The sequence below is a fragment of the Kwoniella botswanensis genome, chromosome 1, assembly GCF_036426115.1.
Source record: "Kwoniella botswanensis chromosome 1, complete sequence".
In the NCBI taxonomy this organism is placed as follows: domain Eukaryota; kingdom Fungi; phylum Basidiomycota; class Tremellomycetes; order Tremellales; family Cryptococcaceae; genus Kwoniella; species Kwoniella botswanensis.
The window spans coordinates 16762909-16789455 of record NC_088599.1 but is presented as its reverse complement, the minus strand read 5'-3'; the positions used below and the strand labels follow the sequence as shown (position 1 = coordinate 16789455).

Sequence of the window (26547 nt, the reverse complement as noted above, 5' to 3'; positions counted from 1 at the left end):
GTTATCGGGCTTGGCTGGCTGTACGATGAAAAAAGGAGAAACAGAAAGGTCTGACTCCCGACTCTTAAGCGTAGAGGATGGAGGAAGGAGAAGAGTGAAAAAGAATTTGACCTGTACACGCACCAAAACCCTACATCTGTCATACATTACCTTTCATTGTCCTGACGTTTCGAGGAATAAAGGATATTGTTTCGCGCTTGTTCTCGCAAACAGTGTGGAGCGGTCAAAAATGTCTATATACAGGTCGCAATTCACAGTACAAGAGCTGATTCCTCTTCCCATCAATTTTACAATCGCAATTTTGCCACTTAACCAACTGATTTATATACGAGTATTTATCGATCATGTCTGAAGGTACACTAACCCAAGATACAACAAGTGTTGACAACAGTACTAATTCCGGCACAGCCGCGAGCCAAAGTCAGTGCAACCTTTCTTTTATAGCCTACCAGAGATATGCTGACGACGTCCTGTATGCTAGGCCAAGGATCGAAAAGGACCAATCAGTCATCGGCCTATCGATCCGCCTCTCATCAAGATACAAGCGCCCCGATCTCGGATGCCGAGTACGCCAAGCAATTGAGACGTGAAGGACGTGGGTTTAGCTTCTTCAAGGACATGGAAGAAATCAGAAAAACTCATGGACCCCCCAAGCCGATGACAACCGACATCATGATGAGAGCATACAAGGAGATCTATGGAAGCGATGCTTGATCCTAATCTGCATGGTCGCATTTGTAGACTCGGAAGGGTATGCATGTGCTGGGTATATTGAATGTAATCTACAGTTGATAGTCTATGTGATCTCGATAGTTTGAACGGCGTTTTCGATTCCCTCGGTAGGCTGAGCCACACCAATGTTACTGTATCGCTCGAACATCGGGATGGTACGGTGACCGACGGGAGCGGTCGAAGAGTTGGCTTGTGTTTGACGCTACAAGATATCATGAGTATGCGTCCGTGTGAAAGAATGAGGCTGTACTTACTAAAGCGGATCTGTCCAATCCTGCTTCCAAACCTTCCAACAAAGCGCATGCTTTCTGTATTATGGACGTCATCAGCCGAAGGTCACTCGAGAAACTTGAAGCTGACTCACACAAAGATCGTTCGACGAGATATATCCGCATCTCAAGCATGTTTCTGCATTTAATATCAGCGATGGTCACCAATTCCAGGAAAAAGAAGACTTACGCATCGCCTTCATTCCCTTCTGCACACTTTGTTCTAGCTGGAATGATTCTCCAGAATGTATGATATCTACTATAGCACTTGGTCGAATCGCTTCGAGATCTTTCAAGAATACTCGAGCGTGTCCTCGGTAGGCTACGCAGTATATTCAGCATGAGTCGATGACTTAGGAGGGGCGACTCCGGGCGACTCACCATCAGGAGAATAGATACACTCAGTAGAGAAATAAGTGAGCTTCTTGAAGTATGCGTACCTGCCAAGGAAGGAATCAGCTGGCATAGGAATACAAGGGTCAGGCCAGCTTACATGACGATCTCCTTCTCGTAAGCGTATTTAAAAGGTTTACTCCTCTTGATCGTATCTTCAGATTGAGTAGTAACAGCGGTACATCGTCCAAGACGAGCGATATCTCCCCTCATAACTACAACACATGGTAAGCTTGTGAATGCACTCCGAGATCTAGCTTACTGTTCATCAACACGGTTTCAGCAATATCATCCGCGTTGTGTCCTGTGACGATGTGGTCTACTCCAAGTTGCGCTGCTCCTCTATCTAGCGCCTGTCTTCTGAATACACCGCAGAATGTGCCTACAATCATCGGTAAGTCAGCGAGTAGCCACGCTCAACTATAGCAATTCACTAACAATTATTACGTCTGCCTACTTGTTCGACGATTTTATCCATAGTCCATCCGTATAACTCGTTGTACGAGAGAATTTTCAGGGGTAGACCATATTCTATCTGATTCTGCTTGACGGTCTGCGAGCAACGTCAGCTGCTTATCATCACCCTGCGATTTCGCCAGCTCACCTCCAGCGAATCGTCCCTATATCCAGTAATACCCTCATCGATAGAGAGTAGAAATAGGTCCAGCCCGTAATCGTATCGCTTATTCAATACAGATAAAACGTGTGCCAAGACCGTCGAATCTATTGAATAACTTAGTACGATCCAATGAGTTGTTGTATACATATGTTGCTCACCCTTCCCACCGCTTGCACCTATAGCTACCTTCTCACCCCTTTCGAATATCCCTTTCCCCTCCGTGATGGTATTATGAACTTCCGTCTCGAACACCTCGAAGAAACAATCTTTACAAACTTGTTGACCTGTTTTAGGCCTTTTCACTAATGCCCTTGCAGTGTGACATAGTGAACAAGGTGTGGAGGGCATCGTGTATGTATAAGTGTACAGTTGTTATTGATGATTATCATGAAAGACGATGAAAGATGGAAAAAGTGAAATACGAAAACATCGATTGGGTGGCAAATGGTGAAAATCAAATGTCATTGTTAGGCGCGTTTTGAGACGCTTTCTTCACATGCCTACTATTGTTAGTCCATTTCCGGTTGTACAGTAACCCTTTGATCACCCTTGGACCGGATCACCTTCACCCCGTAGCTTCACTCAATCCCAACCTGTATCAACCCTTCTTTCTCCACTTCTTATCTCTCGCCAGCTTATAACCACATTCAACAGTATCATAAACGCCATGGGTGAAGCTCCACCCGCCGAGGTTCACGATACCGGACAGAAAAACGCCCCTCTGCCTTCTGAAAGTACCCCTTTCACATTCACCTGTCAGTGCCTCAACTTGAAAGTTAATGGACGAATAGCCAAGGACGATGAGAAGAGAGTGACCAAGGGAAGTAAAGATACCTTCAAGGTGTATCTCCCAGTGGCCGCTGAGGTTGTGGTGAGCTGATTCCACCATTGCTCATGGAATGTTCAAGCTGACGTGAGAGCAGAAACTTGGTGGTTATGTTACATACGATCAAGATGTTTTTCGAGAATCAGACGAGAACGCCGTGGAGCAAGTTGATGAAGATTCTCTTGGACCATCATGGAGGATTTGCTGGCTTTGTAATGTCAAATCCTATCAAGTAGAAGGGAAAACCAGGAACGATGAGGCAACCCAGGAAGAATGGGTCAAGGTGGATTTATCAAGTGGAATATTGGTGAGTATTCCATCTCCTAAGTAACAAACCTGATCAAGCTAATATCGTTGTAATAGTATGGAGAAGACCTTGATACATCTGACCAAGCCCTCCTATCATTCTCCAAACTTCGTTTAGATGCTCCTAAATCAACATCAAACTTCGGACGACCCCCCTCCAACTCCACTCCCGTTCCTTACCCAGCAATTAACCATACCCCCGAATCGCATGATCTGATTCCCCCGCCTCACGATCCTTTCTTCCTTCCACCTCCATTTATACCTAATAACCCCCACCTACGAGACTTGTGTGACAATGCGGGAGATTATCTCAAAGAAGCGCATAAGAAGCTTGAAGACGAAGTGAGGCGGTATATATCTTCGAAAACTCAGGAAATGAGAGAGCTGGAAGAGAAAGTGAGAGGGGAGGTAGAAATGTTATGGATCAAATACAAAGATGGTCCTGGTAAAGGTGAGATAATGGAAAGAGAGAGAAGTTCAAGTACTTCCAGAGCAGGTGACTTGAGCAGACCAGTATCAAAGGATCGCTCGATACCTTCCGACAACAACCCTCTGGCAAAAGCGTCTACTTCCCCTTCGGTGAATGCTCCGAGTACATCTTTACTCGCTCAATCGCTCTCTGCGAATACTTTCTATGCTCCCGCACCGACGAACAAGCCCCCTCCTAATGTTCAGGATGAAATCAACAAGACTCTCGACCATGTTGCGAGCACGTACGATAAGCGAGATGATAGTCGAGCAGTCGCGATGAGTTATGTGTTCAGTAGTTTGGCTGATCATATGGTTGGAGCGTCAAGTGTCGGTGGAACTAGTCAAAGTGGGAGGAGAAGCTCGTCTCAGTCTAATGGGAATGGGAATGGGGAGGAGGTAACAGATAAAGATAGTTGGATCGATGAGGAACGGGCGACTTTGAGAGGAACTCTGGGTTTGACTAATAGGATGAGTGCGGTAGAAGAGGAAGAAGGGGAAGGTAAGACGCCTAGACCTACTTCGGTGAAGCAGCTACACAGCGAGAAGAAGGAGGAGAAGGGCAAAGGAAAGGGTAGAGTCACATTTGAAGAACCTGAGGAGAAGACGGGTGAAGCTGAGCGATCGGATGTGGAGGGTGAGTAATATCTTTCACACTTCGGTTCGTAATCTTCTCCAATTTAGATCGAGCTGATGGTATTCTAGATACCGTCTTTGACATGGAGATGGATGATCATCAACCTTCCAAACCTCTTCAATCCACTTCCTCGCCACCTGAGAGACTCGCTCAATTACCTATCTCACGTACACGAAACATCGTCGAGGCCAATCTCTCACGAACATTCGCAGCTGATGCACCATCCCATCGAGCCGCTTGGAGACGTATCGAAGAGAATGGATCGATGTACGCTACCCTCCGTCGAGGATCAAGTTCCTCCGATGATGACGAGGAAGTAGAAGATGAAAGTAGGATATCGAAATTAGCTATGTCGATGCCTATGGCCATTCATTTACCTAAATCACGAGCGAAGCACGAACCAGTCACCGAGTTGGAAAGGAAAACTTCTTTATCAGATAAACACGGTGTACTTGTTCCGCCCCTTCTCAAAGCCATGAGACAAAGAGGGATCGAGCAGAATTCGTTAGGTCTATCATCGCCTAGAGGAAGAACACCTCAGAACCAAATTAGAAAGGTATCGAGGTCCGCATCTGTCTCTAGGGAGAGGGAACAGATCCAATCGTATAAGAATGATCCAGGAGCGTTGTACGAGTCTTTAGGTGATGCGGATTATGATGACGACGAGGATGCAGATGGAGAAGAAAATGACCAGGATCAAGGGACGTTGAGGGATAAGAAAGGGTTCATACCTCCTCATGTACTTGCCAGAAAGAAAGACAAGGATCAACCGGCCGATGTGGGTTGGAGAAGTATGGTGTCGAGTTGAGTTGGGATGCGATCAGAGAAGGTTATTATAAGTCTCATGGACATTTGGGAGTATGAGTAGTGAGAGGGAAACATCATATGGCGAGATAAGAGATTGGATCAAGTCAGTCATCTGGATATTTTACTAGTACTATGGTATTCTGGTAGAAACTGGAAGTATCTGGAATTGGAGAAACGAAATAAACCGTTGTATAGTACCTTATGTCAAATAAATCAATCATTCTCAATCAAACATCATAAAATCAAGTCAAGTAAGTTACGATATGGGAAGAATATGGATATAGGTATGGTATGATATATCGTATGTCCCCCAGAGTATGCATGTCAAATAACAGATATCAACAGATGTATTTATGTATCATGATGATGTTTGGTAGAGCGTGCCTTTGCGATAAATGAATGACGGTATGATGCGTTTATGACTTTGCAAGTTACAATAGTAATTTCCTTTCTTCTTCGTCCTCATTATCATCTTGCGCAGTGAAGAGCAGATTGCAAGATGCTCAGGTCCACCTGGAGTGTACGTAGTCTGGTGACTGCCGGCCAGATATCCTGTACGAGATCGCTGCATTGTGAGTACACTCGTATCTCTGCTCGTCGATGGTCCTGGTGAAGGGTCAAGCTGATCAACATCCCTCTCATCGTATGGCCATGTCCAGCTAAATCAACACCGTTTCCTAACAAATTGGCATTCGCATTCGACATTGTAAGTCTACTCTCATGACCTGGCATATATGCTATGATCACCATCGCTGAATTATTTTACTTTGATACAGGACGGGGTGTTGAAACAAGGTCATCATAATGTTTTACCCCAGGCTAAGAGGGTATTGAAGTTATTATCAGGTGAAGATGGTAGATTGCCCAAGTGAGATGGTCTGTTCCTTCCCCCTTCCATCCTTATACTCTATCACTCCAACTTGCCCGTCCCTGGCATCCTTCAAGGTGCTGCCTCATCATACTGATGAAAAGATGATATAGACCAATACCCTTTCTGCTGATTACGAACGGAGGAGGTGTACCAGACGAAGAGAGACGAGCGGCCCTGTCCTCTGAGCTAGGTATACGAGTAGGTACCTTCTTACTGTCTCCATACTTGGCAACAGATAGCTAATATCATTTCGTATCTTATAGCTCACTGAAAACCAGCTGGTCCAGAGTCATACACCGATTAAAGAATATGTCGATAAATATAGGGATAAACCTGTTTTGGTATTAGGTGGGAAAGGAGAGAGCTGTAGGAGAGTTGCTGAATCGTGAGTCTGACTTCCTGACTTGGTCAGTCCAAATATTCAAGTAGATAGATAAGCTCAAGCTGATCTGATCTGATGTACTTGCATGTGGTATACTATTACAGATACGGATTGAAACACTCTTACATCCCTCAGGATATCATAGCTTGGAAACCTTCTATATGGGATAGGACCGAATTGACAGATGAAGAAAGGGGATTTGCCAGAGTACGTTTCTTCTCTCTTAGTCTCATAATCAATCCAAATAGATGTGTTCGAATCCCTGATGTTCTCCCTACCATGGTATGATACAGCCAAAAGACTTCTCCCAAATACCATTCTCGGCCGCTCTGATGTTCCACGATTCGCACGATTGGGGAAGGGACATAACCCTCATATTGGATTTGATGTCTTCCCATCGGGGGATATTCGGTACGAGAAGAGAAGGTCATGATAGGGCGGACGTAAAGGGAGATGTAGAGTTGGTATTTAGTAACGCCGATGTTGAATGGAGATCGTAAGTTGTTTTTGCTCTGATTAATCTGACCTGATGTTATACCAAAGAGTGCTACAGTGATTAATATAATTGTCTTTACGTTGTTAGTGATTGGCCAATACCGAGATTGGGTCAAGGTGCATTTAGATTATCACTTGAAAGTATATACAAGGTGGGTTTTATCCCTTTCCCAATATCTATTATACACTGTACACCGTACACTGATATGTGTCGATGTCTTATCTAGTCTACAACAGGGTTGGAACTACCTTATAAACAATTTGGAAAACCTTTCAAAGCGACGTACGATTTTTCGGAATTGATGTTACGTAGATACCTGAAGGAGGTAGGGAGGGATCCAGAGGGAGAGTTGAACGTGTGAGTGCAACACATCCCAAATTGTGCGTTTGCCAGGCTGATCGAACTACGTTCGCAGCTATATGGTAGGCGACAATCCCCTCTCCGATATTGATGGGGCCAATCGACATGGCTGGTCTTCCATCTTAGTGAGGACAGGTGTATTCCACGATACTCACGGGGAAGTACCGAGTCATAAACCTACGATTATAGCTGATGATGTGGAGAAGGGTGTGGAATGGGCTATCCAGGAGGAATTGAGGAGGGGGAATTTATAGGTATTTGCCTCTGATGAGATAGTAGATTTGTTCATGACGAATCTGTCCATCGATATGGATTGATTAGATAATACTTCATTCGCATAATTGCGTTCTGTATGGATAGACATCGTAGATTACCATATAATGCATGATGCATAATTATGATCTACAATCATTTCATTCCCAGATCGGCTTATCATCCAATCCATCTAGATCTATTTGATTATTATCGTTCTTACTCTTCGATCGGATTTTGACGGTGGATCCATCTCGAATCAGAACGAAATAAGGTGGTTTATGATGACTGACTTCGGACTCGTCAATGATGGCAAATGATGAATCCTGTTCTGAGGTTTCCTCTTTGTCTTTCACGATAGAGAGTATAGGTTGGTTTGATAGTTCGTTCTTCTCAATATTAACCTTGATTTCTTCCCTGGGGACTTGTAGTGCCGACATGGTATCCTCGACCTTTATTTTGAGATCATCTAATTTGCCCACTATAGATCCTACTTCCTCTTCTTCTTTCACGTTGAGGATATTTTCCAATTTGATTTGTTCCCTTACGACCTCTGTCTCCTTCTTATCGATAACCTCCAGCTCAGCCAATTTAGCCAATCTACCTTTCTCACCCAACCACACATACCCAAACCCATATTCGTCTTCCAAAGCGTCTTCAATCTCATTCTTCTTTATCCATCCTATATTCTCATATAACCTCGCCACCCTCGTCCACCTTTTATTCATGTACCCAATCCTACCGAATCTCACTCTCAACCCCGAGGTCGAACTATGACCCAAAATTTCAACTAGAGTACGATCACCCTGAGTGGACTGTCGTTTGATCAATTGATCCAATTTGATCGCATCGTACCATCCTTCCCAGGCTATACCCGCCAAATCATCTAATTTGTAATGTCCTGCAAACCTAGCTAGGATCCTGTACGTCTCGGGTCCAGGGGTGATTTGGTGAGCAAGGGAGAAATTCGATATCGTAGCTAGGATTTTGTTTTTGAGTAATTTCATTTCTGGTGAATATGCCTTAGAATCGACCTGAGGAAGTGATGCTGAAATATGTGATTTGATTAGGAGATGCAGTGTTTGTTTATTCACTCTGGCTCCCTGTACCTCTTTCAAGTAGGTATCGACCAGTTCTAATCCATCTATCTGTCTTGCGGAAGAAGATGGAGATGTGTGATTATACGCTAAATACAAATTCAACAATTCTAATGCACTTCCATATTCGATATTACTATTACTCCAATCTGTCGACCGTTTCAGCAGTTCTAGACCTTCTTGGAAAGTGGGTAATTCACTTTGAGATTCAGTTTGAAGTAAGAGGTAATGAAGATGTTGGACTAATTGGGATTTGGTAAATTTCTTGGAAGGGAGATAAGGTATTGGAGGGAACATCTTGATTGCCCATCTATTAGGTCGAATCCTATATTTCACTTTCATCTTCGAGATTCCGTTCTCACTTTGTGATGAAGAAGGGAGAGGTAATCGGATTGAAAGGTGTGATCTGATAGTTGATAATGGTGCGATTCGTTTCCTGCCCATCAGTTGCCATAACCCCCTATACGATTTCAGATCCCCCATTCTGAAGCAGTACGATGACAGGGCCATACCTGAGTTCAGATTTAGATGACGATTGTCTGCTCGAACGAGATCCAGGAGTGTAGAAGGTAGTGGTGGATTCGAGACTGATAAGTGGAAATGAATTAGGCCTGGTGATTTTTTCCGCTGGCGGAGGGATGCCATTTTACTTGATTCGGCGTAGACTCGTGGAGGGTATAAAGGAGATTTTTGAGGAGAAGGTTGAGATGAGGTGGGGGAGGGGGAGGATAGGGTGGTGTAGCTTGACTTGCCCGCCCATGGTAAGAGGAATGAGAGGTTGACCAGGTCGACATGACGTCGAGAAGGGAGACGAGGGGTCATGAGGAAGAGTGTCCTTCTGGGAGGAGTAAAGGGCACAAGGAAGAGGAGATGGAGGAGTGGGGTGTCCAGACAGTGTCCTTCAGTCCCTCATCAGTGTGTTGATATTGCTGCTAGGAGATGTTGCAAGGGGAAGATTGATATGGAGAGATGGACTTGGGTCCCATGAATATCAGCCGTCACTCTGCACTTTGACTTGGTCATTTGGCTGAAGGTGAAAGAGCGGAATGAACAGTGATCCCCGAGGGGTGCTGTGGGATAAAGTGTGACAAATGGATGGACAAATATTCCGGTGATGGGAGATTACCGGATGATCCGCTTCTGGTTGATGGGATTACATCATTTGTTATCCTCCTATCTCTGCATGCAGTATAACATATGATCTACCACCTAGTCAAGCTGGGGAGCTCGAGTAGTATGTACTCACACTCATAGTCAGATCTGGCTTGGTAGACTACTGTTGCTCCTAGAGCGAATCTTATCCCATGCCAATGGCGGTAGTGACCCAACATCACCTGATCCTAACAATCCCAAGTGACGTCGAAAGTAAAGTAAATCATTCTCACACTGACTTGCAATAATAGCTCCACCAACTGTCCGTTGGTTATTCTTCATCCACATCTTTGATTCCTTCTCTCCATATTCACTCATCTTTTTCCACTCACCGACCACAATACATATATAGTGATAACAAACACACCAACATGGAGTTCATCCCCCAATCAGACTCACGATCCATCACCGACACCCAACAACCCAAGAACGTTTACCCTTGTCTAGCTCATATCCACATTATCCCTCACTCCGACCCTAAAGCTACCAGGAGATTATCAACCGGGTCATTCGGGTCTGACGAAGGCAATGCCCTTACCAGGGTGATCTCAGGAGGTAGAAGGAAATCTACCGACGTTTCTAACCCTCCTCCCGCCGCCGGAGGAAGAAGATTGAGCTTTGGACATAAGACCACTGAGAGTGGTTCTACCCCTGCTACGGGTGGGGCAGAGGGTGAGATTCAAGGGAAATGGTATTGGAGGGTACAAGCTGGAGTGACAGAGGTGAGTATTGCCTTCTCTATAATGTCAAATATCATGGGAGGCGAGAAGGAATCCATCAACTATGATTAGAATGCGTGAGAACACGATCTCACGTCAGCTCCATTTCTGATCTTCTTCCTTCCCTTCTATCCGACGAAGTATTCATGCTCTAATTCAATCAATCCTTCCTCCAGACCCACCTCGTCCTCTTACCACTCACTCAACCTCCCAACCCGGTGCTCACCACCCCTCCGGCTCCCCTCTCTCACGCTATGCCCTCTCACTCCACGCAAGCATCGGCCGGTATCAGAACCGAATCAGGCCAAGAGGAAGACGGAGGTCTTATCGGTAAGATGAAGAACCTCTTCAGACGATCTTCGACCACTCAAAGAGATACTAGTGAGACAATCAATACCGACGTTGGATCTACACCTCACGCTCAGACCGGAGTAGTCGATACGACCACTAGTGGAAGTGCTGGGTTCGGCAGTGGAGCTGGTAAAGCGGAAAGAGTAATTGATCAAACACCAAAGGGAGAGATGTTACCACCTGCTAAAGGGAATGAAATTGGTGCGACTAATTTAAACCAAAATGCCGAACTTGGTTATCCAGGTGTGATCAATGGAAGTAAACTCTCTGGAGTGCTCGTACCTCTAGGTGCGATTGATAAGAGTAAGATTGTGGTTGGAGGTGGAAAGAAAGGTGAAGGTAGTTGGGTTACTGTACCAGTTAGTATCTCACTCTGAGCCTATCAGGAGGTGTGACTGATTGTCGATATTTTATCCGTCGTAACGTTGTAGATCCTCTCACACTTCTCACACTTTGCTCAATCTGCACTTGGCGAGAATGCTCCGGCTAGCAAGAATGAATCATACCCTAAATCCGGATACATCAAATTTGAGTTTGACAAAGATTGGATTGGTGCCAAGGGGTGAGTCGCTCTTGCTATCACTATGGCCTGTCACGTTCTATACTTCTAACTTTCGTCCCGCCTGATTTTCTCTATCTTTCCTACTTCATTGCCTGAGGCATCATGCTAACATGTTCTCCAAACCAGCGAATGTGAACTCCTGCACCACCATCTTACCCACGCCATCTCAGCCTTACCCGAGTCGAAAGATCGACAACCTCATCTCGCTCAATTCCACTTAGGTGGCGGAGGCAAGCATTCTCCAACTTTACCTCAAACTAGGGAAGTCGGTCCAAACGACGAATCTGCTATTGAAGACGACGATGAAGGTCCTACCGGTACTGGTACGGGTACTGGTGGTTCAGCATTTACAGGTACTGGTGCCGGTGTAGGTACTCGTGGAGCAGGTATGGGAATGGGAGGTGCCACTACTACTACTTCTGGTACTGGTTTTGGTACTGGTACTGGTGGAGATATAGCAGCTGGAGCGACGGGTGATCAAGGTATTGCTTTAGGTCATCCTGTAGCTGGAGCTGGTCATGCCAGTGAAGGTGGGAGTAGCGTCAGCGGTAAAGTAGGTGGGGAGTGAGTTGGGACGGCTAAATGATGATAACATCGATGCTTCAAATTTATTGAGAACAACAAGAATGATATGAAAGTTAGGCTGTGTATAATATATTTGGGTTAATAGTATTTAGGTTAATAGTATTTAGGTTTTATGATTGACTATAATGAGAAAACATCAAATCCCTGTAAAAAGATTGAGTATAATTGATCATAACGATAGTAGTAGTAATAGTAATAATGTCGATTTAGTATCATGCAATCTCGTTTCATGTACCGTATACATATAAGTACTTTGCATTCGCATCACATCAAAAATACTCGAATTATTGATCAAAGTCAATCCGTATATATCCTGTGTTCGATATCTGTTGATTCGATTCAATCATACTTTCCAAACAAATCTTACGCATCTACATTGACTTCTTTCCCATTACTCTTCAGCATCGCTTCTAACACTGCCAAATCCCAAAGAGAATCTCTAGGTTTCGCATAATTACTTTCCGCATCTTCATCAATCTTATTTCCATCTTTTAGGGCTTGAATAGCTTTCGCGAAATGATCAATTTCAACTTTCACTCCATCCATCTTACCTTCCTTCTTAAACGCTTTCACACCTGTACCTTCACCGGGTATAACCTCGATACTGAATGTCCTTTCGTTGGTTTGTTCCTTGAAGCCGGATTGAACGTCTACAACAGCATTTAAGAATGTTATTCTAAGTCCATTGGGTAATGCCTTATCTTGTGGGATGTTAGGTCCACCGAACGAAAATGTAATTTGACCCCTAGGGGAAGATTTACCTATCCCACCTGGGACTTTACTTTCGTCATTTACTGCTGTGGTGAGTTTAGTTTTGGGACCGTGTGCTTCGGTAACTGATGATTTGGGAGGGAGAGAGATGGCTTGGAGAGTATCGTGAGGTAGTAAGTGGGTTCGGTGGAGGGAAGAAAGCGAGATGATGGATGATGGTCTAGCTGATTCGGGGAGGACGACTCGGAGGAGGGCTGTCCAGTGGACACCACCGTCGAGGAGGAAGCCTTTGATACAACTTATCAGTATATGTACGAGACTGACCACAAGTAAGTCGACAGTCGGTTATGCACGTTGTAAATTGAGTGGAATAGGAGGAGTATGAGACAAACTCACCACCTTGATAATCTGGGATAGTCCTCCAAGCTGTTTTCTGATATTTCGAACCATCTTCTACGAACCCTTGGAAATTCAGGTTCCAAAACAAGATTGGACCTAATTCAGGTGTGTTTCGGATAAGTTCACCTGCATCTCTCAAGATGGGTTCGTGGGAGTAGTCTAAGTGGGATTCAAGGGGTATCGTATCAGCCAGCAGCTCTCCACAAAAGTCTTCAGCAGTTAAACACGGTAGATCATGTCATCTACTTACTCTCTGCTACTCTCCAAATCAACCCTTTAGGTTTATACTCCCTCTCATAAGTCTCTACCAGCTCTTTCGCATCTTTAACGTCTTTAGCTAAAGGTTTCTCACTCAATACGTGTTTACCAGCTTTTAGAGCTTTGATAACTAAATCAGGTTGGGAGGTTATGGGCAATACTAACAATACCCCATCTATCTCTGAATCAGATAAGATAGCTTCTAAACCTTCTTCACCACTTTGTAATTTTGGTAATAGTGAGGATGATTCTTGCTGAGCGGCAGATAAGAGAGATTGGGCTGATTCGGCCGATCTAGACCATATACTATGGAAGTTGAGTGTGTCGCCGTGAAGAGCGAGAAGAGCGGGAAGGTAAGATGCTTTGGCGAATGTGCCTGAACCAAGGATGGCGATGTTGGGTGTCATTGTGTGAAGAGATATATACAGGGGTCTTGGCTGGTAGATGAGGGGGGATGGAGATGATGATAGAAGAGAGAGAGGGACGATGTGTAAGTTATCGCTCGCTGTATCTACGGTCCGGAAATCCAAGTTATAGAAACGAAATTACATAAGATGGCGATATGATGACATCAGGAAGTGCGGGGAAAGGTGTTGATGGTGTTGGGTAGTCGTCCAGATAAAAACTGGATTCGATCGATCTATAACATGAAAATGTCTGAAGATGAGTATCATGATGTAGAAACTGTCATGTATGATGATGCATTGAGGATGAGCTGACGAGATACTCCAGAATGAAGAAAAACAGTACATCAATGTATCCTTATTCTTCCATCCCATCTCACCTGCATGTCTATTCGTCATCTCTTAATACATCGCACCTTGAACATGAACACATTCATCCACTATCACACTCTCGATCTCCGTATCCATGACTCCCCATCCTTACATATATCCCACCAACCCAATAACCCCTCAACGCATTTCTTGCCTTTGTACATATTCGATCCTCGTCAATTAGACTTATCCCACTTACCCAATGCACCTAAATCACCTTCCCCCCATTCGCTCAACTCCGCTTCGCACCAAGATCCATCAGCTCGATATGATCCAAAACAAAGTAGATGTTCACCTTTATCGAGAGTAGGGGGATTTCATCGTACTTCGCCTTATAGGCTGAAATTCCTATTGGAAGCTGTATTCTCCCTTAGAGAATCATACAAGGCTTCAAGAGGCGATATGTTGATAGCCTATGGACTACCGGAAGTTATCCTTCCTAAGATCGTAGACAGTCTAAAAGCTTATGGAGGGGTGGAAGGGATATACGCTCAGAGAGAATATACTTTAGAAGAAATATCGAATTATAGAAGAATCAACAATGCCCTCAACAATGAAGAAATACGCTTCAACGAAAGTAAGACTCTTATACCACCTTCACATCTCCCTTTCAACCCCGAGAGCGATACTCCAGATGTATACACTGAATTCAGAAAAAAGGTAGAAGGGTTAGGAATAGGTTTGAATGAGATGCTTATCAAGCCCCTCGATACGGCTGAGGTAAAAGATGGACAAGTAAAGTACAATGGTCGGATCAAACCTTTTCCCCAGATTGATATTGATAAGTTAAATTTAAAAGACGGTCAAGGTGGATTTATCTCTTCTGACGAAACGATTAACTCTGTATATTCCAAATTGGTTAAACCGTTATTTGATAATCCACCTATAGGAGGATGGTCCTCTTCATCATCAGACTCAAGGGATACGTTACCAGACTTACATCCTAAATCAGCAATACCATTTAAAGGAACTGAATTAGCTGCATTAGAAAGAGTAGACGATTATATTGGTATATCGTCCAAAGAGCAAGTTGGATGGAAAGGAGGTATGAAAGCTAAGCATTATAAAGAGACTAGAAATGGTTTGTTAGGAGAAGGGTTCAGTACCAAGTTTTCTACCTGGTTAAGTCTCGGTGTTCTTTCGCCTAAGGTGGTTGGATGGAGAGTGGGCGAGTTGTTAGAGGCTCAAGGGAGAGATAAGGAAGTCTGGAAGAATGTCTATTGTAGGTTTGTCTTACCGTTCTGATTGTATTACTGACCTGATGTATATCTAGGGATCCTATTCGAACTTCTCTGGAGAGATTATTTCCAATACACCGTCCTGAAAACATCTCTCACCACCTCTTCATCCAAGAATAAATCGGGGTTGAGAGATAAGCTCAACCCCAACTCATCATTATTCAACCCTGATGGATTCTCTTCCCAGATATCAACATACCCTCATGACCTCCGGCCGAACCCTTCCGAGTGGCACCAAGCGAATTTGGACGATCCAGAAGATAAAGCTCGAAGATGGTGTGAGGGAAGGACGGGAGTGCCGTTCATAGATGCCAATATGAGAGAGTTAGCGGAGACCGGTTGGATGAGTAATAGAGGTAGACAGAATGTGGCTAGTTTCTTGACTAAGGATTTGTGGGTGTGCCCGGATTCACATGCCGATATGGGAAAAAAAGAGAGTAAAGCTGATTATGGTGAGATGTAGGTATTGCGATTGGAGGATTGGCGCCGAATTTTTCGAGATGCATCTAATAGATTACGATACATGTTCGAAGTGAGTTAAAGGTCGTAAGTTAGGAGAGTTTTAGGCTGACCGATGTCTCGTTGGGACTTTTAGCTGGGGGAACTGGCAATACCAAGCTGGAGTAGGAAATGATCCTCGATCATCTAGACAATTTAACCCTATCAAGCAGGCCAACGATTATGATGGCGATAATGGATTTGTGAGAACATGGATAACAGCGTTGGAAGGTGTGGGAGATGAATATGTACAGACACCATGGTGTGAGCTGTTAATTCTGCATAAAATTGGATTAGTCAGGCTGATGGCTGTAAATATCAGTGATCAACGATAAATCGAAATTGAGAAATTACCCTTCCGAACCAATAGTCGAACTACCTTCTTGGAAGAAACATTATCCGAATCAACCATCTACAAGGAATAGGGGAAAAGCAAAAGGGAATGGCAAAGGTCCTAGAGGTGGAAAGAAGGGTGCGGAATAGACTGGCATAGGATAAGATAGGATACAACATATGCATACATTGATTAAATATTATACTGTTCTAGTGGGATCTGGAAGCGGGAGCAAAGGTCGATCGTACATATACACATGACATGATGTATAGAAGAAGCCCAGTTGACGATGAGATGTGAGAAAGGAGGAAGACAGACAAATGCTGATGAGTATTTTCTGATCTAATGAGCTCGTTGGGTTAACCAGGCCAATACAATATCTAGATTATGCTTCGTTTTGTTACTTGTCGAGTAGCACTAAGTGACAACCGAAAGCAGGTCATCAGCATATATCATCATACAATCAACCTTGACTCTAAGATCTAAGGAGGACGTCGTCTTTCTCAATTCGATAGGATCTCTGAGATTGAAATGAAACAGTTATGACTCACCGAAACAACCCTCCCACCAATATCACCCAACCTCATCTCTTTTATCAGATCGTCCACTCCTACCGCATCGGGCAAATCATTCTTATTGGCCAAGACCAGTAATGGGACAGAGGTGAGTGCTGGTAGAGATAGTAGGGCGTGTAATTCGGAGGTAGCTGTAGGAAGGGATGATCTCTATATGACACCAACAACCAGAACAGAACGTGATAAGCTATCCAAACGTATAAATAAAGGAACAATGGACTTACATCTGCTGCGTCGACTACGTATCTGTTCAACGATTAAGATCAGCTACGATACTCGTATATGAAAATGAGAACGAAAGGTTTGACTAACATTATAGCATCTGCACCTCTACAATACCTATCCCACATTCCTCTAAATTTCGGTTGGCCCTATAGTAGTAAATGAGATGATGAATTTCAGCGAAAGCACGAGATACCTTCAAGGATGGATGTATGTCCTGCATGATATCGTATCTTGAAGTAGGGTTGTTTTTGTTACTCACAGCTACATCCCATACTTTCATCGTTACATTGCCTTTCCTCACCTGTCTCAAGTTGAACGCTACGGTAGGAACGACATCTTCCGACCATTGGTTCGAGCCGAGGACGTTGACTAGGCTACAGAGAATCAGGATATATATCAGCATAATCCAGATTCACGTATATCGGGGTGTAGACAGCTGAACGATAAGTGTTAAAGAGTCATCGTGAAATTTGGAAAGGAAAGGATAGGAAGGAGGGAAGATGTGGTTTGGACTAACGATGTTTTACCACTTGCCTAGGTATTGTACATATAGGTTCAGCTGATACTCATACTCATGGCCTTCTGATTATGACCTCGAGCAAAATGTAGGCTAAACTGAACTCACCTGCAATCCTACGATGGTGACTTCCAAATGCTTGGCGAAGAACAACGATCTAAGCCAACTTAGGAGATTGGATAGGATGAATGCCATTGTTCGTGATTTAGTCAGGGATAAATGGAGATGAAGGATTGATGGGGAAATGCGAAACAGTCTACCGGCGCTGGATTATATCGAATGGAGAATCTGTGTATAAACCTGGGAACGATGATGAGGTGAGAGGATAAGAAGATAAAAGAAAGGACAAGTCTCGTACTCTCACTGAATCGAAAGAGAGGAGGATGGTCGGAAGTGGAAGTCACCGTGGTAGGAGTCACACGTCATCGTTCAACCAAAGATCTGCGGACTCGAGTAGAATGCAATCGGTAACACACCATATATCACATAACATCACCAACATCGCAATGCATGAACAGATCACCAAACCACTATATACCACAAATCACAGACGAGAGAAAGAAAGGTTTGACTCGCCTTTACATTCATGTTGTATGCCAAATGACGGGTTCTTTCGTTTCAAGTCAACCTGTTCAAAATGGAAAATAAAATGGTAAACGAATAACCCTCTTCCCTCAGGACACCACCACGTCCACCACCACCACCAAACCTAGTTTATTCAATTTATTCATTCTACCTAAACACAAATCTACAAGTGAGCTTTGAATAACGCTTCAGAGATGTAAGAAGCTTGTAATTGTCTTCCACCGAAGAATCTTCCGTTTAATCCTTTTATAGCGGAAGTAGCTCCGTCAATCTCGTTGAATTCGATGTATACTTCGCCCTGTGGAGTGTACTCAGATTATCAATAATAGGTCCACCTGATTGGCACGGCCGCCTAAACTCACCGCTGACATTTTTTCTACTTTGATTCGTCTGACTTTCCCGTACTTGCTTTCCACCTCACCCTTTACATCTTCTGCCAAATCGAGATCCCAGTTACGTTCGGTTTCCCTATAAGATTCCCCATCAGCCGATGGCTTCCTAGCAAGAAAAGCAGTAATTTGAACTCACTCATCAGGGTTGAACATATTGCTGACGATGATGAATGGAGTAGGGTTCATCTGAGGTGTTTTCGATCTACCATATCCCATCAGTAAAGTTCTGTCTTAGCACTGCAACCGTGCAAGGAGAACTCACGGTACGGTAACAGGCTTAGGGGCGGACAAAGCCAAGTTAACAGTCGGTTCAGCCCTAGCAAGTTTGAACATGAGCTGTTGACGTTGATTCGCATCCAGTCTAGTCCCGTAATTCCCATTATCTTCAATTTGCTCGGTAGCTACGTAAGCCCGATCTTGAACGGTCTGCACTCGGACTACAAAAATGGTCAGCTACAGCCATCCAATGGTGACCTTCGTAGCTCACTTGGTCTACCTGCAAGTTCGAATCCAGCCATCGCATCCAATGCCATCTGAGCAGCTTGAAGTTCTTTGTATTGCACGTAACCTGTTCCTTTCTTCATACCAGACTGTACACAACGTCAGCTGATCCTTGCATGAGAAGTTTTTCATAGCAGCTGACTTACGAAGTCGATATGCAGATCCACGAACTCAATCTCGCCAAACGGTTCGAATACCTGTCTGATATCATCGGCAGAAAGACTGAAAGCGATATTGGAGATGTATAACCTGTGATAAGGAATAGCAGCGTCTCGGTGTGCGTCGACATCTAATCCTTGAGGAATAGTAAGACCGGTGGATAAAGGTGGGAATGTGTGACCGAATGTCACTGCTGGACGAGCGATCTGTCCATCTGGGCCAGGAACACTGCGAGTAGTATGAGTGAAAGGCATGTTTCGGGAGTTGCAGCATGTGACTTACGGAGCTGTACTGGAACCGGTTGGTTCTCTGTTTCGCTCTGATTCGGTGAGCATGACGTTGATTGGGAGACCCATGACGATGGTTCCGGTGAGCTGAAGAAAGATCAGCAAGAGTTGATATCAATTACTAGAAAAACGAAGCTCACTGCTATAGCCCTATTGACAAGTTCTGCAGCGTCCAACTCAACGTACCCGATACTAGACACCATATCAGCTATATTCATTTATGTATTGGATAAACGAGACAGGTACACTCACCCCTTTGATCTTCTCGTGACTTTATCAGTAACGATCCTAGCATCTCTGACCGCACCTCTACCTAGCTTATCTTCGAAGAACATTCCTAAGTCGTGAGAAGTCAACCTAGCGGATAATTGAGAGATGAAGATGGATCGGTTTTCCCGTTCTACTTCGTCCAGGAGAGCTGTAGCTGGGTCTCTCGGTGGCGCAGGGGAAGAATAAGAAGGTGAACCTCTTCGTCGACGGGGAGGGGATCTATCTCGGGATAGTCCTCGTTCTTCATCTCGGAGTCTTCGTCGTTCGAGCTCACGTTCTCGGTCCATCTGGAAAACGTGCACAATGATGTTAGCGAGATATATTCAGATGAATGTCATACGTGGACTGGCGAGACCGCGATGTTATGAGTGACCAGAAACCCGCACTCACCTCTGCGAATCTCGCTTCCCTCGCTCGAGCAGCTTCTCTCTTCTCCTCGGCCATTTCCCTATCACGTCTCTCACGTTCAGCTTCTTTTTCCTCTCTTGTCAATTCTTTTACTTTGGGCCTAGCATCAGATCGATGACTCTCTCTCGATCTGTCTCTATCTCTTCGACTAGATCCGATAGAATCTCTTCTGGATCTCTCCCTGTCCCTGTCTCTTTCCCGTTCTCTTCTTCGTCGATGTCTTTCCTCTCTCTCCTCCTCAGTCTCCTCTTCTCTCCTTCTCCTTCTCTCTCTTCTCTCTTCCTCGGTCTCCTCATCCCTTCGTCGATGTCGCTCACGTCGTTCTTCCTCAGTCTCGTCCTCTCGATGTCGTCGATGTCTTCTTTCCCTTTCGCGGTCTCGGTCCTGATCTCGCTCGTCGTCATCGGTTCGGTGTCGTCTCGAGGATCGATGGTGGGACCTATCACGCTGAGCGTCACGATCATCTTCTTCGTTTTCGTCTTCACGACGACGTTTCTCACGGGAACTGTAAAAGCGCAAGGGAAAAAAAAGGAAACAATGTTAGCTTGAATGGAAGTAAAGGGAAGGGAAGAAAGTGATGGATCGCATGACTGACCTAACTAATTCAGGTGTCCTATCTCGCCCATCGACGGGCACTGCATCAGGAGGTGGCGTGTCTGACATGCTGATGTTGCCTTTTGTAAAGATATGCAGAGTAGAGGGAAGAGCAAGGAAGTGAAAGAAGTTGAAAAGAAAGGTATAGCGAGCACACCGTGACAGGTTGAAAAGGTAGATATATAGATGAATGGAGAATATTTGTCTCATGAGTTTTTTCGTTATTTATCCCAAATATCAAGTCGACTACACGATACTGACTTTTTATCCAGCTTCACCTAAGACGTCCCATCCATGCACCTATACATCTATACATAAATATTCATATATATATTTATACGTACACCAACTAAAGCATACTCGCAGGCTCAATACTGTAAATCCAATCAACATGCCATTATACGAGTTATTCTGCATAGCAGTACACAACCCCACTTCCTCGGTAAATATCCTTCTTCCGCTCCTGCTTCCTGTCCTTCCCGAAGACGACCTACAGCAGGTTGAGCTGACTGTGTTTCGTTGCATTTGCTCTGATAGGTCAACTTGCGATCGGTCATCAACTCTTTATCTAATCAGATACATTCAACCGGAGGAGTAGTAAGGGATATGAAAAAACTGGGTATTAATCTGACTTTACCTCAGAGGATGAGGCGGATGAGGCAGTATCATGAAAGGGGAGAGTGAGTGAACCGTGTTCTCCATATTCATCAAATACAACCCCATAACGTGTTCGATCAGTCCAGTGTGAAAGGATTGAGCTGATATTTGTATATATGTGTATGTAGCCACTTTACAATGACATTTGATACTTCCCCTATCGTACTTAAGAGATTGGACGAAACTCTTCGAAGGGATCCTTCGATCATCCGATGGACGTTATTGAAGAAAGCCACCAAAGTGTATGTCTACATCTCTCACGATCAGCTCAAATCATAACTCAGCTAATCTTGACGACATCTCGATTATAGGAAAGATCTCAATAAACCTTTAAATTCATCTATCGAATCGCATGGTATCGAACCGAGACAAGTGGAGATGTAATTTCAGTACTAGCTGAGCTTAGCTGGAAATGAGGAAACTACGTGAGGTCATTTGGCTTTGTTGGAAAGAGCACAAATATGGCATAGTGCAGGTAATAGGTGATGCGCCAGGGAAGGCAAGGGGAACAGAAGATGATTGAATCAAGTGAAATTTGTAAAAACAATTTGTATAACCTGCATGCGATACCCATATCATCCATACCGAGACCTGCTATATACACGCATAACCAATGAGCCAAATGTACATTGTATTTGGTGAATTGTACATGATACTGAATATTGGATTTTGGCATTTCATCATGGGAACCTGAAGAGACCTCCACTTGAGAGACCACCCAAACCAACCTCGGAATCCCAACATGTCGATATTGCACTTTGCACTTTTAACATACTTTCTCTCTCTTCACTCACTTGACCCTTCTTTGCTCACTTGTTACCTCTAGACAATCGTCAACAGGGAAGGACAATAGCCAGCCTCAGAAATACCCCTGATTCGCCATGTCGTCCTCCACGTTCAACTCTATCCTCTCCTCCCTTCCACGTCGTCTAACGGACCTCGAGACCTTCCAGTTACCCAGGTTGGTATCGTGTAAAGGCCCGTTGGACTTGCACAAGGAGCTTGTCGATGAGATGCGAGGTGATTTGGAACGGGTCAAATATAATCTGGATGTGAGTCAGGAAGGAATCCATGACCACATTGTGTAAGATGTTATGTTACTGATCTCAGTATCGCTTGGTTCAGTTGGCCAAAGAGATGGTATATTCCTTACCATCCCACGAACAAGAAGATGCTCAGAGTAGAGTCCACGAGCTAGAACAGCAATATCTATCGTATGTCCCTCTCACTCTCACTATCACTCTTGACTGCAAATTCAATGTTGGTAGTACATTTAGCTGATAAGTATTGGATGATAGTATCAAGCGATCCTTCCGCCAGGGAATGTTGGATTCCAAACGGAACATTTTATCTAAACGATCGAGAGTACACGAGCTATCAGAGAAGAGTAATAAGAGGTACGAATTGGATGAAAGTAGGATAGGAGATGAGGATATACCAAAAGGTAAAGGAAAAGCTAGGAGTGCAGCTGAATTTGGAATGGGGTGAGTCGAAACTGTCACACCAAACAAAGTAAACAGGACATGCTGATGAAGGTTCTTTGATGGTGTTCAGAGGAGACGACGAACTTCAAACAAAGACCAACGAAGTGACTGTAGCATTGAGACGAACGACAGAATTGATGCAGACCGAGTTGGAGAAATCTGTCTTATCAATTCAAACCTTAGGTAAGTAAATGGATCTCTCATCTCCAATTCCATCCCCATCATGAATTCACGATGACAATCGGTCACCTGGCTATTGATATGTTTATCTTTTTTTGTTTTGACCATTTTTACTAACTCCCATATATTGTATATGTAGAATCATCCACCCAAACTTTACTTTCCACTTCATCCCTATACGACCGATACACCTCCCTCCTCGACCTCTCAGGCCAACTGGTAAAAGCAATCGAAAAAGCAGATTTCCTCGATCGGATCATCATCTTCTCTGCATTAGGTTTGTTCTTCCTGGTCGTTGGATTTATCTTCAAACGACGTATATTGGATAAGACTGTTGGAGTGGTCGTGGGAGGCGTAGGAAGGGGTGTGGGGTGGTATCTTTTTGGAACGGGACGGTTGATCAGATATGCTTTCAAAGGTAGACCGAACGCTAGTGGTTTGGTGGATATCGAGAATGGTCTGGGTTCGAAAGAGATTGATCAGTTGTTGGAGAATGGAGAATATATCAATGAGGATTCAGCTATCGGTGGACAATCTCTCGATTCTGAGATTGGAATGGACTTGGCTGATCCTCCTATGGAAGGGGCAATACCAACCCAGGTATATGATGCTAGTAAACCGCCTAGTGGGAAGAATGGTAAAATTGAGATTATACCTGACAATGAAAATAATAGGATTCAACCAAGTTGGGTGAAAGATGAGTTGTGAAATCGGAAGATTGTAAAATAACATATAATGTACATGCATATCTTAGACAGATCATCTATTTTATATATATATACCAGATGAAAATCAACCCAGTTATCGAATTAACAGCAATCCAAATCAAGACCTACAACTTCTGTAGATTCGCTTCTCCCTCTCCTTCATCCAATTTCGGTACCTCCACAACCCCTTCAACAGGTTTAATCAACTCCGCCGTACTCTTTTCCATCACTTCCTCTTTCAATTCCCCAACTTGCTGTACTGTTTCGACGGGAGATGGGTTCTCTTTGACATTCTTCAAGATATCTTCCACTTTTTCCAACTGTTTCTTAACCGCTAAACGATCTTTGAACAATTGCTGTTTGCCCAACTCCAAATTCCTCTTCTCATTTTCTAATTGTTCTTCTAACGTTTCGAACAATTTCAATTTCAATTCCACTTTCTTAACTTGAGCTGAGACTAGACGAGAAACCAATCCTGACAATTTCGATTCTTCATGTAACGCCAGTGCTTTCGCCTTTGAAGCTGCAGATGACAATGCAATAGTAGCTGCTCTTGACACTTGATCGGATGATGGGCCCTTTTCCTTTTCCTGTACAGCTACTGTTGTGTCGGTATTATCTTCTTTCTCTCCATTTTCCACCTGTACACCCTCACTTTCACCATCAACTACCATACCATCTTCTTCCTTTTCTCCCTCCGTCTTGACCACCTTTTCCTTCTCCTTGTTTTCACCATCTTCCCCGCCTCTCTTCCTCTTCAATCCCTTTGCCAACTCCCCCAAAGCACTCTGAGCAGCAGCAGCAGCCACAGCAGGTCCAACCGCCGATGCCAAGAAAGTCACAACAGACATGACGGGGTTCTCCGAACCATCAAATGGTAATCCATTGATTCCAGCTTGGTACTTCAACGGTCCAAGGTCCGCAGCAGGGTCCGAAGTGAGATAAGGATCTTCAATGGGGAGCTGTAAGAATTTCGCAATACACTGTTCTTTTGATCTTGTTCCGACATGTTGAGCGACATTCTGCCAATCATCGTCAAACATTTCTACTCCTTCTAAAAGCAATAAAGTCTCCTGATCTGACCATTCGCTACCTAATCCCGAAGAAGAAGATTGTTTGAAAGTCTCTTCGTCCAATCGAACGAAATCTCCAGAGAACATCGTAGAGGGGAATCGACCCGATACGAAACATGATGGACACAAGGTATATTCACCATCTTTGATGGAATGGTATCTCGTTCGTGTACAATCCGTTCCGCAAGTATCACATGAGAACGTCTGTGTTTTAGGTACACTTTCGCCGTTGGTCGTAGAAGCGATTTTGGTTGCCTCGGCTGAACTGATGGGTTTGGATGATTTGGAAGTAGAGTGATAGATTGTCTTGCGTAAGTCGAGATTGGATGAATGAGGGGTGATACCGTTTGTTTGAGCTGCGAGGGAGAGTGAACCGGTATTGGGTCTTGTTCCTGGATGAACGAGGTTGGAGAGACCTTTGGGAGTATCGAGAGTCACTCGGAAATGACCTGTGAAAGGTGGACCAAGAGCTGCAGGACGTGTATCAGGGTCGACCTGTAATTTATCGTATTAGCTCAACCCCTTCGTTTTGAGGGAAGAAAACTTACCTGGTAATTTATCAAACCCCACTGTTCTAAAAATGCATGAACTCTCATGATGGCACCTACATCACCTGCCAAATTCCTCCTACAAGCAGTGACCGTGAGGTATTCTCCCGGGTTTAATCTGTAAGTGTTGATCATAAAATCTCGATAATCTTTGTATATAGCCGGTGTCTTGCTTCTGTTCCTAGACGAGAAGAATTCGGGTAATGATCTTCTCTCGATAGGATGAATGGTGGAGAGCGAGAACCAAGAGGAATAAGATGGGATGACTAGAGGGTGAGTTTGAGCTGCTAGGTATGTCGTAGCGAGATCATGCAGTTGTTGAGGTGTAGGTCGTTCGGCCGCTTCGGGCGCTGGAGTGGGCGCTTCGCCTTCCACTGCTGGAGTAGAGGTTTCCATTGGCTCGTCGGTCTGACCTGGGGCTGATGATGATTCTGTGAGTAGAGAAAACAATCGGTCAGAGCAGTTCATCTTGGATGAAGCCAAATCAAGAGTCACTCACCTCCGTTAGTCTCCCCTACACCACCTATATTTCCAATCTCCCCACTATATATCGGTTCTCTCTCCCTCTCCTTCCCTGGGGCAGTAGCGATATCATGAGTGGACACGTCTCCTCCAGTAGCGTCGGTTGTTATAGGGTCGGCGGAAGGGGTGGATGGTCCACCTGGTGTTGACACTTTGATTGATATTTTAGGCGTTGACATTGTTTATGCAGCCAAGGGAAGACGTTGTAAGATCAAATGGAATTCCTTCTTCTTGACTGATAAAGCTTTGATATTTCGCTGACGCGTCTGACGAGTACGAGGGGGAGGATGACAATAATCTCGATGTGGTCGTAATGTTTATTATGTTTATATCAGTGGAAAGAGGAACATGAGCATACTCGGTTGACGCGAAGAGCATCAAGAGACAGACAGCAACAACACTCAGAGTATAAGTTCCCTGTGACGGGATCAAATGAGAACAAGCAGAGTACTGGTACTGTCCGGGATTATCCGGCGATATAGCTATGAGTAACGATAAACGTGCTGCATGTGGCATTCCATCCCCATTCCGTGCCAGTGATCGGATCGCACAAGCACCCCTAATTTCCACAGGTTGACTTTTTTTTGACGTCACGCCCAGACCCAGACCTCGTTGAGCTCGATTACGAGATAACCAGTAGTCGAACGAACATTGCTCAACATCCCCGTATCATCTTCGCATCTCCTTTCTTTCTCACAAATATCATCACATACCACTAGACTCATACCGTCAGACAGTACCACTGCTGTTGATCATATCAGAGCT

The 26547-nt window shown here is 44.3% G+C and overlaps 12 protein-coding genes across 12 annotated transcripts; 6 read left to right on the top strand and 6 right to left on the bottom strand.

The window, feature by feature from the left end:
* Positions 1 to 796: 796 nt before the first annotated feature.
* L199_006356 (cytoplasmic tRNA 2-thiolation protein 1) lies at positions 797 to 2361 on the bottom strand (the record flags this gene model as incomplete). Its single annotated transcript, XM_064892056.1, has 10 exons — positions 797 to 934; positions 987 to 1040; positions 1097 to 1140; positions 1192 to 1323; positions 1383 to 1441; positions 1495 to 1609; positions 1657 to 1776; positions 1833 to 1947; positions 1999 to 2117; positions 2172 to 2361. The coding sequence occupies 10 exons, from the start codon at positions 2359 to 2361 to the stop codon at positions 797 to 799; spliced, it is 1086 nt and encodes a 361-aa protein (XP_064748128.1).
* A 319-nt stretch (positions 2362 to 2680) lies between these two features.
* L199_006355 (uncharacterized protein) lies at positions 2681 to 5058 on the top strand (the record flags this gene model as incomplete). Its single annotated transcript, XM_064892055.1, has 4 exons — positions 2681 to 2884; positions 2937 to 3146; positions 3203 to 4250; positions 4319 to 5058. The coding sequence occupies 4 exons, from the start codon at positions 2681 to 2683 to the stop codon at positions 5056 to 5058; spliced, it is 2202 nt and encodes a 733-aa protein (XP_064748127.1).
* Positions 5059 to 5556: 498 nt separating this feature from the next.
* Positions 5557 to 7420, top strand: L199_006354 (TIGR01456 family HAD hydrolase; the record flags this gene model as incomplete). The annotated part of the gene is made up of 10 exons (XM_064892054.1): positions 5557 to 5629; positions 5717 to 5763; positions 5834 to 5925; positions 6039 to 6126; positions 6192 to 6313; positions 6415 to 6517; positions 6604 to 6806; positions 6894 to 6957; positions 7033 to 7163; positions 7222 to 7420. 10 exons carry the CDS (start codon positions 5557 to 5559, stop codon positions 7418 to 7420), a joined length of 1122 nt encoding a protein of 373 aa, XP_064748126.1.
* A 159-nt stretch (positions 7421 to 7579) lies between these two features.
* L199_006353 (uncharacterized protein) lies at positions 7580 to 9337 on the bottom strand (the record flags this gene model as incomplete). The annotated part of the gene is made up of 1 exon (XM_064892053.1): positions 7580 to 9337. The coding sequence occupies one exon, from the start codon at positions 9335 to 9337 to the stop codon at positions 7580 to 7582; it is 1758 nt and encodes a 585-aa protein (XP_064748125.1).
* Positions 9338 to 10038: 701 nt separating this feature from the next.
* L199_006352 (uncharacterized protein) lies at positions 10039 to 11867 on the top strand (the record flags this gene model as incomplete). The annotated part of the gene is made up of 4 exons (XM_064892052.1): positions 10039 to 10389; positions 10563 to 11096; positions 11169 to 11299; positions 11426 to 11867. 4 exons carry the CDS (start codon positions 10039 to 10041, stop codon positions 11865 to 11867), a joined length of 1458 nt encoding a protein of 485 aa, XP_064748124.1.
* Positions 11868 to 12247: 380 nt separating this feature from the next.
* On the bottom strand, positions 12248 to 13659 carry L199_006351 (uncharacterized protein; the record flags this gene model as incomplete). The annotated part of the gene is made up of 3 exons (XM_064892051.1): positions 12248 to 12882; positions 12992 to 13153; positions 13245 to 13659. The coding sequence occupies 3 exons, from the start codon at positions 13657 to 13659 to the stop codon at positions 12248 to 12250; spliced, it is 1212 nt and encodes a 403-aa protein (XP_064748123.1).
* Positions 13660 to 14079: 420 nt separating this feature from the next.
* On the top strand, positions 14080 to 16247 carry L199_006350 (uncharacterized protein; the record flags this gene model as incomplete). Its single annotated transcript, XM_064892050.1, has 6 exons — positions 14080 to 15250; positions 15302 to 15345; positions 15406 to 15659; positions 15730 to 15798; positions 15862 to 16028; positions 16087 to 16247. 6 exons carry the CDS (start codon positions 14080 to 14082, stop codon positions 16245 to 16247), a joined length of 1866 nt encoding a protein of 621 aa, XP_064748122.1.
* A 193-nt stretch (positions 16248 to 16440) lies between these two features.
* On the bottom strand, positions 16441 to 17610 carry L199_006349 (uncharacterized protein; the record flags this gene model as incomplete). The annotated part of the gene is made up of 7 exons (XM_064892049.1): positions 16441 to 16515; positions 16650 to 16823; positions 16898 to 16919; positions 16986 to 17044; positions 17158 to 17272; positions 17416 to 17432; positions 17524 to 17610. The coding sequence occupies 7 exons, from the start codon at positions 17608 to 17610 to the stop codon at positions 16441 to 16443; spliced, it is 549 nt and encodes a 182-aa protein (XP_064748121.1).
* Positions 17611 to 18163: 553 nt separating this feature from the next.
* Positions 18164 to 20680, bottom strand: L199_006348 (uncharacterized protein; the record flags this gene model as incomplete). The annotated part of the gene is made up of 11 exons (XM_064892048.1): positions 18164 to 18298; positions 18363 to 18468; positions 18529 to 18594; positions 18655 to 18829; positions 18880 to 18982; positions 19040 to 19280; positions 19335 to 19426; positions 19480 to 19531; positions 19592 to 19896; positions 20000 to 20522; positions 20613 to 20680. 11 exons carry the CDS (start codon positions 20678 to 20680, stop codon positions 18164 to 18166), a joined length of 1866 nt encoding a protein of 621 aa, XP_064748120.1.
* Positions 20681 to 21002: 322 nt separating this feature from the next.
* On the top strand, positions 21003 to 21652 carry L199_006347 (ribosomal protein S6; the record flags this gene model as incomplete). The annotated part of the gene is made up of 4 exons (XM_064892047.1): positions 21003 to 21053; positions 21149 to 21291; positions 21397 to 21510; positions 21580 to 21652. The coding sequence occupies 4 exons, from the start codon at positions 21003 to 21005 to the stop codon at positions 21650 to 21652; spliced, it is 381 nt and encodes a 126-aa protein (XP_064748119.1).
* A 497-nt stretch (positions 21653 to 22149) lies between these two features.
* On the top strand, positions 22150 to 23640 carry L199_006346 (uncharacterized protein; the record flags this gene model as incomplete). Its single annotated transcript, XM_064892046.1, has 5 exons — positions 22150 to 22320; positions 22394 to 22482; positions 22567 to 22752; positions 22823 to 22935; positions 23072 to 23640. 5 exons carry the CDS (start codon positions 22150 to 22152, stop codon positions 23638 to 23640), a joined length of 1128 nt encoding a protein of 375 aa, XP_064748118.1.
* Positions 23641 to 23764: 124 nt separating this feature from the next.
* Positions 23765 to 25961, bottom strand: L199_006345 (uncharacterized protein; the record flags this gene model as incomplete). Its single annotated transcript, XM_064892045.1, has 3 exons — positions 23765 to 25207; positions 25261 to 25691; positions 25760 to 25961. 3 exons carry the CDS (start codon positions 25959 to 25961, stop codon positions 23765 to 23767), a joined length of 2076 nt encoding a protein of 691 aa, XP_064748117.1.
* Positions 25962 to 26547: the final 586 nt, after the last annotated feature.